Consider the following 12,618-nt stretch of genomic DNA (forward strand, 5'->3'; position numbering starts at 1 on the left):
GGTGAAATTGGAGTTAACCCTTTCACCCGATCTGCAGGGTCGCGATCCCTCCATGACGCCACATAGGCATCGCAGGTCGGATTGGCACCGACTTTCATGACGCCTACGTGGCGTCACTGGTCAGGAAGGGGTTAATGGAGAAAAAAGGGGGCTCTGGATTGCTTTGGAATAAAATAATCAGGATTAAGAGGCAAAAAAAATTATTCCTAGCCACTGATACCTGTGGCTAGTTATATACGGTCAATATATATAATAGGCAGCAGCAGACAGTAATGGAATGGACCCTCTTGATGTATGCAATGATATCTACATACCCACATACAGTGCCTGCATGCCTTGCACTGATATGTATATAGCCACATACACTCCCCTGCCTACCTAGCACTGCAAGCTATATACCCTCTAATCAGTCCTTAGAAAGACTGTTGGTTTAGCTGGATTTGTGGATTCTATGATGTGTGAGGCAGTGACTCCTGTTACAGCTAGGGGGCGCTGTTTGTGCTCTCCAGAAGGCGTAGTGAGGTGTAGTGAGGCCATGAGGACGTATTGTGGTCACAGCGGAAGCTGTGATTAGAATGGTGAAGCAGTGACTGATTAAAAGCCCTGTAGTTAAGGGGAGGTGTGTCAGTGTTGGGCTTGGAAGCAGACAGAGCAGTTGTCTGCAGAGCACTCCCTGTGTGAGGCAACACAGGGACTAGAGGTTCCAAAGAGACTGACACCCTGCATCTCAGGCTGTCTTTTGTTTACCAGGCTGCGATCCGGAGGATAAAACGTGCTGTGCACTGCGTGAGTAAAGAGACTTGGTCCCGGCGTGCGGACGCCCATGGAAACTGGAAGGGAAGTCCGGCCTGTTTAGGGACTGCAAACTAAAGCCATGTACTATGTATTCTAATTGTCTGTGTGACACATTAGAGGAACGTTTTGTTTTGACCTTGCTTGGGTCACTGCCGTTTCACTGCGTACGGTGCTACCACTGGATCACAGATGGTATACCCACACTAACTTATAAATCGCCAAATCTGACCCTATCTCGGCAGCAACTATCCCTACACTATCTGAATGCGAGGAGCATGGCAGCGGCAGGTCTCTTATAGATCTGGTGACGCTGTGCAGCCAGCCAATCACTGTAATACCACAACCAAGATGGCTGCTGCATTACAATGCGTGGCAGACAATCCCTGCATGTTAATTGGCTCTCTAAAGAGCGCCAAATAGGCAGGGCGGGGACCCGAGCTCTCGCTGAATAATAACGGAAATGCTCGGCTCTCCCCGAGTACAGCGAGCACAGCGATGCTTGGGTGAGTACCGAGCATTACCGAGTATGCTCGCTCATCACTATTGATGTCCCATGATCTGTCCCATGTGCACAATGATAACACTCACAATGCAATGTATTGTTTATTTGGCTGGTACCTGCTACGAGAATATATGATTTTCCTAAAGAGAAAGAGGCAAAGCATAACAAGGTTGAATTTGATACCCTTCTGAGGATATAATTATTTATGTAATGATAAAGCAGAGATTTACTATTATAAAGAATAAATCAAATAAAAAAATATAATTTTAAGACATGCCTTCAGCTAGAGGCGTAAAGTGAACACTGTAATTGACTTCAAAGCCATCGTTGTACATGTAGAGTAGGCGGTCATTGGCATTGTAGGACAGACTGTGAATATTATCTAATGTCTTGTCAAATGGTATTTTCAGATGATGCTCCTCACTGGTGTTGGTATCATATGAGTAGAAGATCTCTTCTTCCCTAGTGTTGATGGTTCTTGTTGCATACATGATCCCACATACCATGAATGCGTTGGTAACACTTGGCTTATACACAGAAGTGGTCCATGTTTCTATTAGATCAAGGGATGTTGTATTCAGCAGTCCAATAACCATGTTACCCAGCACATCTTCTTTTGAATAAAGCACCCACAGACCATACTCATCTCCCTCAAAATCTACATCTTGGTTCAAGGAACCTGCATAAGAAAATCTGGTACCTAAATTAGGTAGAGTCTTACGCTCCACTTTATTGGTATCCAGGTTGAGTTTGCATATATCCCTGGTGTTGCAGTTGTAGAAAATTGAGTTGTTATACAGCGTTAACCCACTGCCTCTACCAGATGTTGGAGTTGACTGGTCTTTGAAGTTTTTGTACTGCTTGAGATCTTTATAGGTTTGATATAATCTTACATTAGTGATGTAGTAGCTATTATCGCTGGAGAGCACCCAGTATAACTCCTGTGTAGAGCCAAAAAATGAATCCTTGCCCCATCCACCTGTTTTGAAGGATGTTCCTCTCCAGTTGACCTGGACAACTTGTGGTTTGCTAACATTCAAAATTCTACCATGTTCACAAGTAACTGAAAGAAAAGAAGTACAGTAATTTAATAGAAAAACTAAATAAAATGCATTACCATTTTGTCATGGGTTTACCACGACAAAGAAGCACCAGAAGATCACATCGTTTGATTTCACATACTCCTGCACTGATCATAAGCACTTCTCCTTCATACTAAATGGTGCAGGTTTCTATTAACAGTGCAGGGGTTATTCTGTTCAGCTTGGAGTTTCTGAAGCTTGCCACCTTGGATGATCTCAGCTGTTAAGTAGTGGCCACTCCCCTCTCCTATATATATTGCTTCTGGGAATCTCGAATGCCAGTGTTAAGTCTTGCACTGCCTGGTGAGGAGTGGAGGTGTTGGTTGTTGGTAGAGGCTTTTGGAGTGTTTACCTTTCACTGTTGCTAGGTGTTTCAGCTGTGTGCAAATCCTCATCCTCTCCTATTTAGTTTCCATTGCTTCTCTACCCAGTGTTCCTCTCTGTTGTCTGTGAGTACATATTTGTATGATTGGTAGTTTTCCATGTGTAAGGGGGTGACAGAGGACGTCATATGCCTCCCCCTCATTGAACAGTGTTCACATTAAATACGTGCAGTTCCATAGAGTTTATAAATGCTAATGTATTCATTTACTGTTATTGTGATGTGTATGTGTAACACCTCAGGTTCCTGTTTGTTACATTGGCATTGCTTTCCTCACGGGGAGAGTGATGTCATGCTTGGAAGCGAGCAATGATTCCTTTTATCATGTATTCACACCAGTAGCGTAGCGTTGTAGCCACGCCCCCTTGAGTTGCCTCACCGCCCGCCTCCGGCTTCCTCCTCAACTATAGACGTGGGCGGACTCTGAGGACAGAGCGGCAGCACCCGGACTGGTTTCTGGCACGGGGGCAGAGTTGTGAGACACTCCGTGTCTGTGTGACCGCGGGAGCAGCGAGCGGATCTCCAGACTGTAAGTGAATGTATGTGTCTCTCCCCCTCTCCATGCAGCGCTGCCCTGCTGCGGTTACAGCAGAGACTCTGACAGCATAGGAGGACTGACAAACTAAACTTTGTCTCCCCATGGTGCGCGCACCCCGCTCCCACTCTCCCCCTGGTACCCATCCATCGGATTCTCCACCAACCTGGTGCAGCACCCCTTACATTCTATGGGGGCTGCCACCTGCCTGCGTTACATTCTATGGGGGCTGCCACCTGCCTGCGTTACATTCTATGGGGGCTGCCACCTGCCTGCGTTACATTCTATGGGGGCTGTGCAGCATTATATTCTATGGGGCTGTGCTGTATTACATTCTATGGGGACTGAGCTGTAATGCTGGATACAGCAGTCAGCGGCGCAGCTGGATGACACCATTCAGCGCCGTGGGAGTGGAAGCTGCCGGCTGCTGCGAGGGAGCGCGGTGAAAGGTGTTTGTGTGTACTGATGGAGAAGGCAATGATGGGGGTGGGGTAACCATGTGTGGCCATTATACTGCACCCAGCATTGTGTGGGGCCATTATACTGTACCCAGCATTGTGTGGCCATTATACTATACCCAGCATCGTGTGGGGCCATTATACTGTACAAAGCATCATGTGGCGCCATTATACTGTATGGACCATCACGTGGGGCAAGTATACTGTACGCAGCATCATGTGGGGCCATTATACAGTATGGAGCATAATGTGGCCAATGGCCATTGTACAGTATGGAGCGTCGTGTGTGGCCATATTTTTTTGTTCATAATTATTGTTAACGAAACATTGTGATCAGAAGTGCTAAATGGGTGTGGTTGGGGCGTGGCTAGTTGTGAAATGGGTGTGGCCTAAAATTTGCGGAGGGGGACAGGGTACTGAGGGGTGAATGTGAGACCATTTGGGTGTTGTGAGAGCAGAAGGTGGGTGAGGTGGGACAGGGCACTGAGGGGTGGATGTGAGATGATGGGGGTATTGGGGCTAAAGTGGGGGAGGGGAGACAGGTCACTGGGGGCTGAATATTATAATGTTTTGTTATGATATTATATGTACTCCATCATGTAATATTTGCTGGCTGGAGATGGGGGGATGGTAGGGGGCTATTGATAAGTACCACCTGGGTCTTTTATGAGTATTAGTATAAGGAGCCCGCATACAGTAACCAAGAGCTGCATCACATTTACAGCACCACTCCAGCATTTTTTTTTATTTCATTGCTGGAGTGGAGCTGAAAATCCCCGTCCCCTGCCCCCCTGTCTGATACTCACCTTCCGGCATTTTCATCTGTTTTTGTCTCCGCTCGGCTCCGTCTCCTGCAGTTTGTGACCTGTCCGAGGCTCCAGTGTTTCATGGAGCGGCGCAGAGGTCACTAATCAATGTGAGTCTGTGGGAGCCTCGTCCTGGCCTGTTCTTTGCTCTCAGGCTATGTGCCCACAGTGCGGATTGGCCGCTGCGGATTTGCAGCAGTTTTCCATCTGGTGTACAGTGCCATGTAAACCTATGGAAAACCAAATCCGCAGTGCACATGGTGCGGAAAATACCGCACGGAAACGCTGCGTTGTATTTTCCGCAGCATGTCAATTCTTTTTGCGGATTCCGCAGCATTTTACATCTACTCCTGTAAAGGATTCCGCAGGTGCTAAAACGCAGGTGAAATCTGCACAAAAACACAGGAAATCCGTGGTAAATCCGCACACGAATCCGCAACAAGTGCACATAGCCTCATAGTCTTACATTGAGCGCTTGTGACATAGCTTCTAACTTCTGGCCTGTCAGAAGCTGCGCTCACAAGTTTGAGCAGTGGGACTGCAGCAGTGCCGCAAAATAGTGAATACGCCGGAGGATGAGTAAATGACCGGGGCATCCAAATCATTACAGGGAGCTGTGAGTCCATCATACTGTGTATACGGGAGCTGCGGGCCCATCATACTGTGTATAAGGAAGCTGCGGGCCCATCATACTGTGTATACGGGAGCTGCGGGCCCATCATACTGTGTATAAGGGAGCTGCGGGCCCATCACACTGTGTATAAGGGAGCTGCGGGCCAATCATACTGTGTATAAGGAAGCTGTGGGCCCATCACACTGTGTATAAGGGAGCTGCGGGCCCATCATACTGTGTATAAGGGAGCTGCAGGCCCATCATACTGTGCATAAGGGAGCTGCGGGCCCATCATACTGTGCATAAGGGAGCTGCGGGCCCATCATACTGTGTATAAGGAAGCTGCGAGTCCATCATACTGTGTATAAGGGAGCTGCGGGCCCATCATACTGTGTATAAGGGAGCTGCGGGCCCATCATACTGTGTATAAGGAAGCTGCGAGTCCATCATACTGTGTATACGGGAGCTGCGGGCCCATCATACTGTGTATAAGGGAGCTGCGGGCCCATCATACTGTGTATAAGGAAGCTGCGAGTCCATCATACTGTGTATAAGGGAGCTGCGGGCCCATCATACTGTGTATACGGGAGCTGCAGGCCAATCATACTGTGTATAAGGGAGCTGGGGGTCCATCATACTGTGTATAAGAAAGCTGCGGGTCCATCATACTGTGTATAAGGGAGCTGTAAGTCCATCATACTGTGTATAAGGGAGCTGCGGGCCCATCATACTGTGTATAAGGGAGCTGCAGGCCAATCATACTATGTATAAGGGAGCTGTGGGCCCATCATACTGTGTATAAGGAAGCTGTGCACACATCATACTGTGTATAAGGGAGCTGCGGGCCCATCATACTGTGTATAAGGGAACTGTGGGCCCATCATACTGTGTATACGGGAGCTGTGGGTCCATCATACTGTGTATAAGGGAGCTGTGGGCCCATCATACTGTGTATACGGGAGCTGTGGGTCCATCATACTGTGTATAAGGGAGCTGCGGGCCCATCATACTGTGTATATGGGAGCTGTGGGCCCATCATACTGTGTATACGGGAGCTGCGGGCCAATCATACTGTGTATAAGGGAGCTGCGGGTCCATCATACTGTGTATAAGGGAGCTGGGGGCCAATCATACTATGTATACAGGAGCTGTGAGTCCATCATACTGTGTATAAGGGAGCTGCAGGCCAATCATACTGTGTATAAGGGAGCTGTGCACACATCATACTGTGTATAAGGGAGCTGTGGGCCCATCATACTGTGTGTAAGGGAGCTGCGAGCCCATCATACTGTGTATAAGGGAGCTGCGGGCCCATCATACTGTGTATAAGGGAGCTGCAAGCCCATCACACTGTGTATAAGGGAGCTGCGGGCCCATCATACTGTGTATAAGGGAGCTGCAGGCCCATCATACTGTGCATAAGGGAGCTGCGGGCCCATCACACTGTGTATAAGAGAGCTGCGGGCCCATCATACTGTGCATAAGGGAGCTGCGGGCCCATCATACTGTGCATAAGGGAGCTGCAGGCCCATCATACTGTGCATAAGGGAGTTGCGGCCCATCATACTGTGTATAAGGGAGCTGTGGGCCCATCATACTGTGTATAAGGGAGCTGTGGGCCCATCATACTGTGTATAAGGAAGCTGTGGGCCCATCATATTGTGTACAGGGGAACTGTGAGGGACATCTGTTGTGAAATTGGATTTTGGGCTCCCCCGGTGGCCACTGGTGGAATTGAACTGGTGTGCATCATCCCCTCTGTTCACCTGTTTCCATCAGGATGTGGGAGTCGCTATTTAACCTTGCTCCTCTGTCACTTCCATGCCGGTCAACATTGTAATCAGAAGCCTTTCTGTGCATGTTCCTGCTGCTAGACAACTCCCAGCTAAGTTGGACTTTAGTCCTCGTTTGTTTTTGCATTTTGTTCCAGTTCACAGCTGTAGTTTCGTTTCTGTGTCTGGAAAGCTCTTGTGATCTGAAATTGCCACTCTGATGTTATGAGTTAATACTAGAGTCTTAAAGTAATTTCAGGATGGTATTTTGATAGGGTTTTCAGCTGACCATGAAAGTGCCCTTTCTGTCTTCCTGCTATCTAGTAAGCGGACCTCAATTTTGCTAAACCTATTTTCATACTACGTTTGTCATTTCATCTAAAATCACCGCCAATATATGTGGGGGCCTCTGTCTGCCTATCGGGGAAATTTCTCTAGAGGTGAGCCAGGACTATATTTTCCTCTGCCAGGATTAGTTAGTCCTCCGGCCGGCGCTGGGCGTCTAGGGATAAAAACGTAGGCAACGCTACCCGGCTACTGTTAGTTGTGCGGCAGGTTTAGTTCATGGTCAGTTTAGGTTCCATCCTTACAAGAGCTAGTACTTATGTTTGCTGGGCTATGTTCTATTGCCATTGAGAACCATAACAGTTTGACCGGCCCAAAAGGGTTAAATTAATTGACAGAGAAAGGAGAGAAAAGAGAAGTCTGCTGAAGATTTTTTTTTTTTTTTTTTTCCCTTCCCTTCAGTTCTGAGTGTGCTTGTAATTGAATCTCTTGCAAGTCTGCCTATATTGCAGCCTTTCTCTCTCTCTCTCTCTCCTTCTAATCCTGGAATGGCTCTGTGTTCACCTGTTTAAAATGGATATTCAGAGTTTAGCTGCAGGTTTGAATAATCTCACCACGAAAGTTCAAAATTTACAAGATTTTGTTGTTCATGTTCCTATATCTGAACCTAGAATTCCTTTGCCTGAATTTTTCTCGGGGAATAGATCTTGCTTTCAAAATTTCAAAAAATAATTGCAAGTTGTTTTTGTCCCTGAAATCTCGCTCTGCTGGAGATCCTGCTCAGCAGGTCAGGATTGTGATTTCCTTGCTCCGGGGCGACCCTCAGGATTGGGCTTTTGCATTGGCTCCAGGGGATCCTGCGTTGCTCAATGTGGATGCGTTTTTTCTGGCCTTGGGGTTGCTTTATGAGGAACCTCAGTTAGAGCTTCAGGCGGAAAAGGCCTTGATGTCCCTATCTCAGGGGCAAGACGAAGCTGAAATATACTGCCAGAAATTCCGTAAATGGGCTGTGCTTACTCAGTGGAATGAGTGCGCCCTGGCGGCGAATTTCAGAGAGGGTCTCTCTGATGCCATTAAGGATGTTATGGTGGGGTTCCCTGTGCCTGCGGGTCTGAATGAGTCCATGACAATGGCTATCCAGATCGATAGGCGTCTGCGGGAGCGCAAACCTGTGCACCATTTGGCGGTGTCTACTGAGAAGACGCCAGAGAATATGCAATGTGATAGAATTCTGTCCAGAAGTGAACGGCAGAATTTAAGACGGAAAAAATGGGTTGTGCTTCTATTGCGGTGATTCAACTCATGTTATATCAGCATGCTCTAAGCGTACTAAGAAGCTTGATAAGTCTGTTTCAATTGGCACTTTACAGTCTAAGTTTATTCTATCTGTGACCCTGATTTGTTCTTTATCATCTATTACCGCGGATGCCTATGTCGACTCTGGCGCCGCTTTGAGTCTTATGGATTGGTCCTTTGCCAAACGCTGTGGGTATGATTTAGAGCCTCTTGAAACTCCTATACCCCTGAAGGGGATTGACTCCACCCCATTGGCTAGTAATAAACCACAATACTGGACACAAGTAACTATGCGGATTAATCCGGATCATCAGGAGATTATTCGCTTTCTTGTGCTGTATAACCTACATGATGTGTTGGTGCTTGGATTGCCATGGCTGCAATCTCATAACCCAGTCCTTGACTGGAAAGCTATGTCTGTGTTAAGCTGGGGATGTAAGGGGACGCATGGGGACGTACCTGTGGTTTCCATTTCATCATCTATTCCCTCTGAGATTCCTGAATTCTTAACTGAATATCGTGACGTTTTTGAAGAACCTAAGCTTGGTTCATTACCTCCGCACCGGGAGTGCGATTGTGCCATAGATTTGATTCCGGGTAGTAAATACCCTAAGGGTCGTTTATTTAATCTGTCTGTGCCTGAACATGCTGCTATGCGAGAATATATAAAGGAGTCCTTGGAAAAGGGACATATTCATCCTTCGTCATCTCCCTTAGGAGCCGGTTTTTTCTTTGTGGCTAAGAAAGATGGCTCTTTGAGACCGTGTATTGATTATCGGCTTTTGAATAAAATCACGGTTAAATATCAATATCCGTTGCCACTGCTGACTGATTTGTTTGCTCGCATAAAGGGGGCCAAGTGGTTCTCTAAGATAGATCTCCGTGGGGCGTATAATTTGGTGTGAATTAAGCAGGGGGATGAGTGGAAGACCGCATTTAATACGCCCGAGGGCCACTTTGAGTATTTGGTGATGCCTTTTGGTCTTTCAAATGCCCCTTCAGTCTTTCAGTCCTTTATGCATGACATTTTCCGTGATTATTTGGATAAATTTATGATTGTGTATCTGGATGATATTTTGATTTTTTCGGATGACTGGGACTCTCATGTCCAGCAGGTCAGGAGGGTTTTTCAGGTTTTGCGGTCTAATTCCTTGTGTGTGAAGGGTTCTAAGTGCGTTTTTGGGGTTCAAAAGATTTCCTTTTTGGGATATATTTTTTCCCCCTCTTCCATCGAGATGGATCCTGTCAAGGTTCAGGCTATTTGTGATTGGACGCAACCCTCTTCTCTTAAGAGTCTTCAGAAATTTTTGGGCTTTGCTAACTTTTATCGTCGATTTATTGCTGGTTTTTCTGATGTTGTTAAACCATTGACTGATTTGACTAAGAAGGGTGCTGATGTTGCTGATTGGTCCCCTGCTGCTGTGGAGGCCTTTCGGGAGCTTAAGCGCCGCTTTTCTTCCGCCCCTGTGTTGCGTCAGCCTGATGTTGCTCTTCCTTTTCAGGTTGAGGTCGACGCTTCTGAAATCGGAGCTGGGGCAGTTTTGTCGCAGAGAAGTTCCGATTGTTCCGTGATGAGACCTTGTGCCTTTTTCTCGCGTAAATTTTCGCCCGCCGAGCGGAATTATGATGTTGGGAATCGGGAGCTTTTGGCCATGAAGTGGGCTTTTGAGGAGTGGCGTCATTGGCTTGAGGGGGCTAGACATCAGGTGGTGGTATTGACTGACCACAAAAATCTAATTTATCTTGAGTCCGCCAGACGCCTGAATCCTAGACAGGCGCGCTGGTCGTTGTTTTTCTCTCGGTTTAATTTTGTGGTGTCCTACCTGCCGGGTTCTAAGAATGTTAAGGCGGATGCCCTTTCTAGGAGTTTTGAGCCTGACTCCCATGGTAACTCTGAACCTACAGGTATCCTTAAGGATGGAGTGATATTGTCTGCCGTTTCTCCAGACCTGCGGCGGGCCTTGCAGGAGTTTCAGGCGGATAGACCTGATCGTTGCCCACCTGGTAGACTGTTTGTTCCTGATGATTGGACCAGTAAAGTCATTTCTGAGGTTCATTCTTCTGCGTTGACAGGTCATCCTGGAATCTTTGGTACCAGGGATTTGGTGGCAAGGTCCTTCTGGTGGCCTTCCCTGTCTCGAGATGTGCGAGGCTTTGTGCAGTCTTGTGACGTTTGTGCTCGGGCCAAGCCTTGTTGTTCTCGGGCTAGTGGATTGTTGTTGCCCTTGCCTATCCCGAAGAGGCCCTGGACGCACATCTCGATGGATTTTATTTCGGATCTTCCTGTTTCTCAGAAGATGTCTGTCATCTGGGTGGTGTGTGACCGTTTCTCTAAGATGGTCTATTTGGTTCCCCTGCCTAAGTTGCCTTCTTCTTCCGAGTTGGTTCCTCTGTTTTTTCAAAATGTGGTCCGTTTGCATGGTATTCCGGAGAATATCGTTTCTGACAGAGGAACCCAATTCGTGTCTAGATTTTGGCGAGCATTCTGTGCTAGGATGGGCATAGATTTGTCTTTCTCGTCTGCTTTCCATCCTCAGACAAATGGCCAGACCGAGCGGACGAATCAGACCTTGGAGACATATTTGAGGTGTTTTGTGTCTGCAGATCAGGATGATTGGGTTGCTTTTTTGCCTTTAGCGGAGTTTGCCCTCAATAATCGGGCCAGCTCTGCCACCTTGGTGTCTCCTTTTTTCTGTAATTCGGGGTTTCATCCTCGATTTTCTTCTGGTCAGGTGGAATCTTCGGATTGTCCTGGAGTGGATGCTGTGGTGGAGAGGTTGCATCAGATTTGGGGGCAGGTAGTGGACAATTTGAAGTTGTCCCAGGAGAAGACTCAGCTTTTTGCCAACCGCCGGCGTCGGGTTGGTCCTCGGCTTTGTGTTGGGGACTTGGTGTGGTTGTCTTCTCGTTTTGTCCCTATGAGGGTTTCTTCTCCTAAGTTTAAGCCTCGGTTCATCGGCCCGTACAAGATATTGGAGATTCTTAACCCTGTGTCCTTCCGTTTGGACCTCCCTGCATCTTTTTCTATTCATAATGTTTTTCATCGGTCATTGTTGCGCAGGTATGAGGTACCGGTTGTGCCTTCCGTTGAGCCTCCTGCTCCGGTGTTGGTTGAGGGCGAGTTGGAGTACGTTGTGGAAAAAATCTTGGACTCCCGTGTTTCCAGACGGAAACTCCAGTATCTGGTCAAATGGAAGGGATACGGTCAGGAGGATAATTCTTGGGTGACTGCCTCTGATGTTCATGCCTCCGATCTGGTCCGTGCCTTTCATAGGGCTCATCCTGATCGCCCTGGTGGTTCTGGTGAGGGTTCGGTGCCCCCTCCTTGAGGGGGGGGTACTGTTGTGAAATTGGATTTTGGGCTCCCCCGGTGGCCACTGGTGGAATTGAACTGGTGTGCATCATCCCCTCTGTTCACCTGTTTCCATCAGGATGTGGGAGTCGCTATTTAACCTTGCTCCTCTGTCACTTCCATGCCGGTCAACATTGTAATCAGAAGCCTTTCTGTGCATGTTCCTGCTGCTAGACAACTCCCAGCTAAGTTGGACTTTAGTCCTCGTTTGTTTTTGCATTTTGTTCCAGTTCACAGCTGTAGTTTCGTTTCTGTGTCTGGAAAGCTCTTGTGATCTGAAATTGCCACTCTGATGTTATGAGTTAATACTAGAGTCTTAAAGTAATTTCAGGATGGTATTTTGATAGGGTTTTCAGCTGACCATGAAAGTGCCCTTTCTGTCTTCCTGCTATCTGGTAAGCGGACCTCAATTTTGCTAAACCTATTTTCATACTACGTTTGTCATTTCATCTAAAATCACCGCCAATATATGTGGGGGCCTCTGTCTGCCTATCGGGGAAATTTCTCTAGAGGTGAGCCAGGACTATATTTTCCTCTGCCAGGATTAGTTAGTCCTCCGGCCGGCGCTGGGCGTCTAGGGATAAAAACGTAGGCAACGCTACCCGGCTACTGTTAGTTGTGTGGCAGGTTTAGTTCATGGTCAGTTTAGGTTCCATCCTTACAAGAGCTAGTACTTATGTTTGCTGGGCTATGTTCTTTTGCCATTGAGAACCATAACAGACATCATACTGTTTGACGGG

The 12,618-nt window shown here is 47.4% G+C and overlaps 1 protein-coding gene across 1 annotated transcript in view; it reads right to left on the minus strand.

Moving 5' to 3' along the window:
• Positions 1-1,386: 1,386 nt before the first annotated feature.
• Positions 1,387-12,618, minus strand: part of LOC143809419 (olfactomedin-4-like) — a 32,451-nt gene continuing 21,219 nt past the window's right edge. Inside the window, exon 5 of the mRNA XM_077292486.1 lies at positions 1,387-2,360. Within this exon, the coding sequence (XP_077148601.1) occupies positions 1,564-2,360 (797 nt within the window). The 3' untranslated portion in view covers positions 1,387-1,563. The remainder of the gene's footprint in view (positions 2,361-12,618) is intronic.

The sequence above is a fragment of the Ranitomeya variabilis genome, chromosome 2 (genome assembly GCF_051348905.1).
Source record: "Ranitomeya variabilis isolate aRanVar5 chromosome 2, aRanVar5.hap1, whole genome shotgun sequence".
NCBI lineage: Eukaryota > Metazoa > Chordata > Amphibia > Anura > Dendrobatidae > Ranitomeya > Ranitomeya variabilis.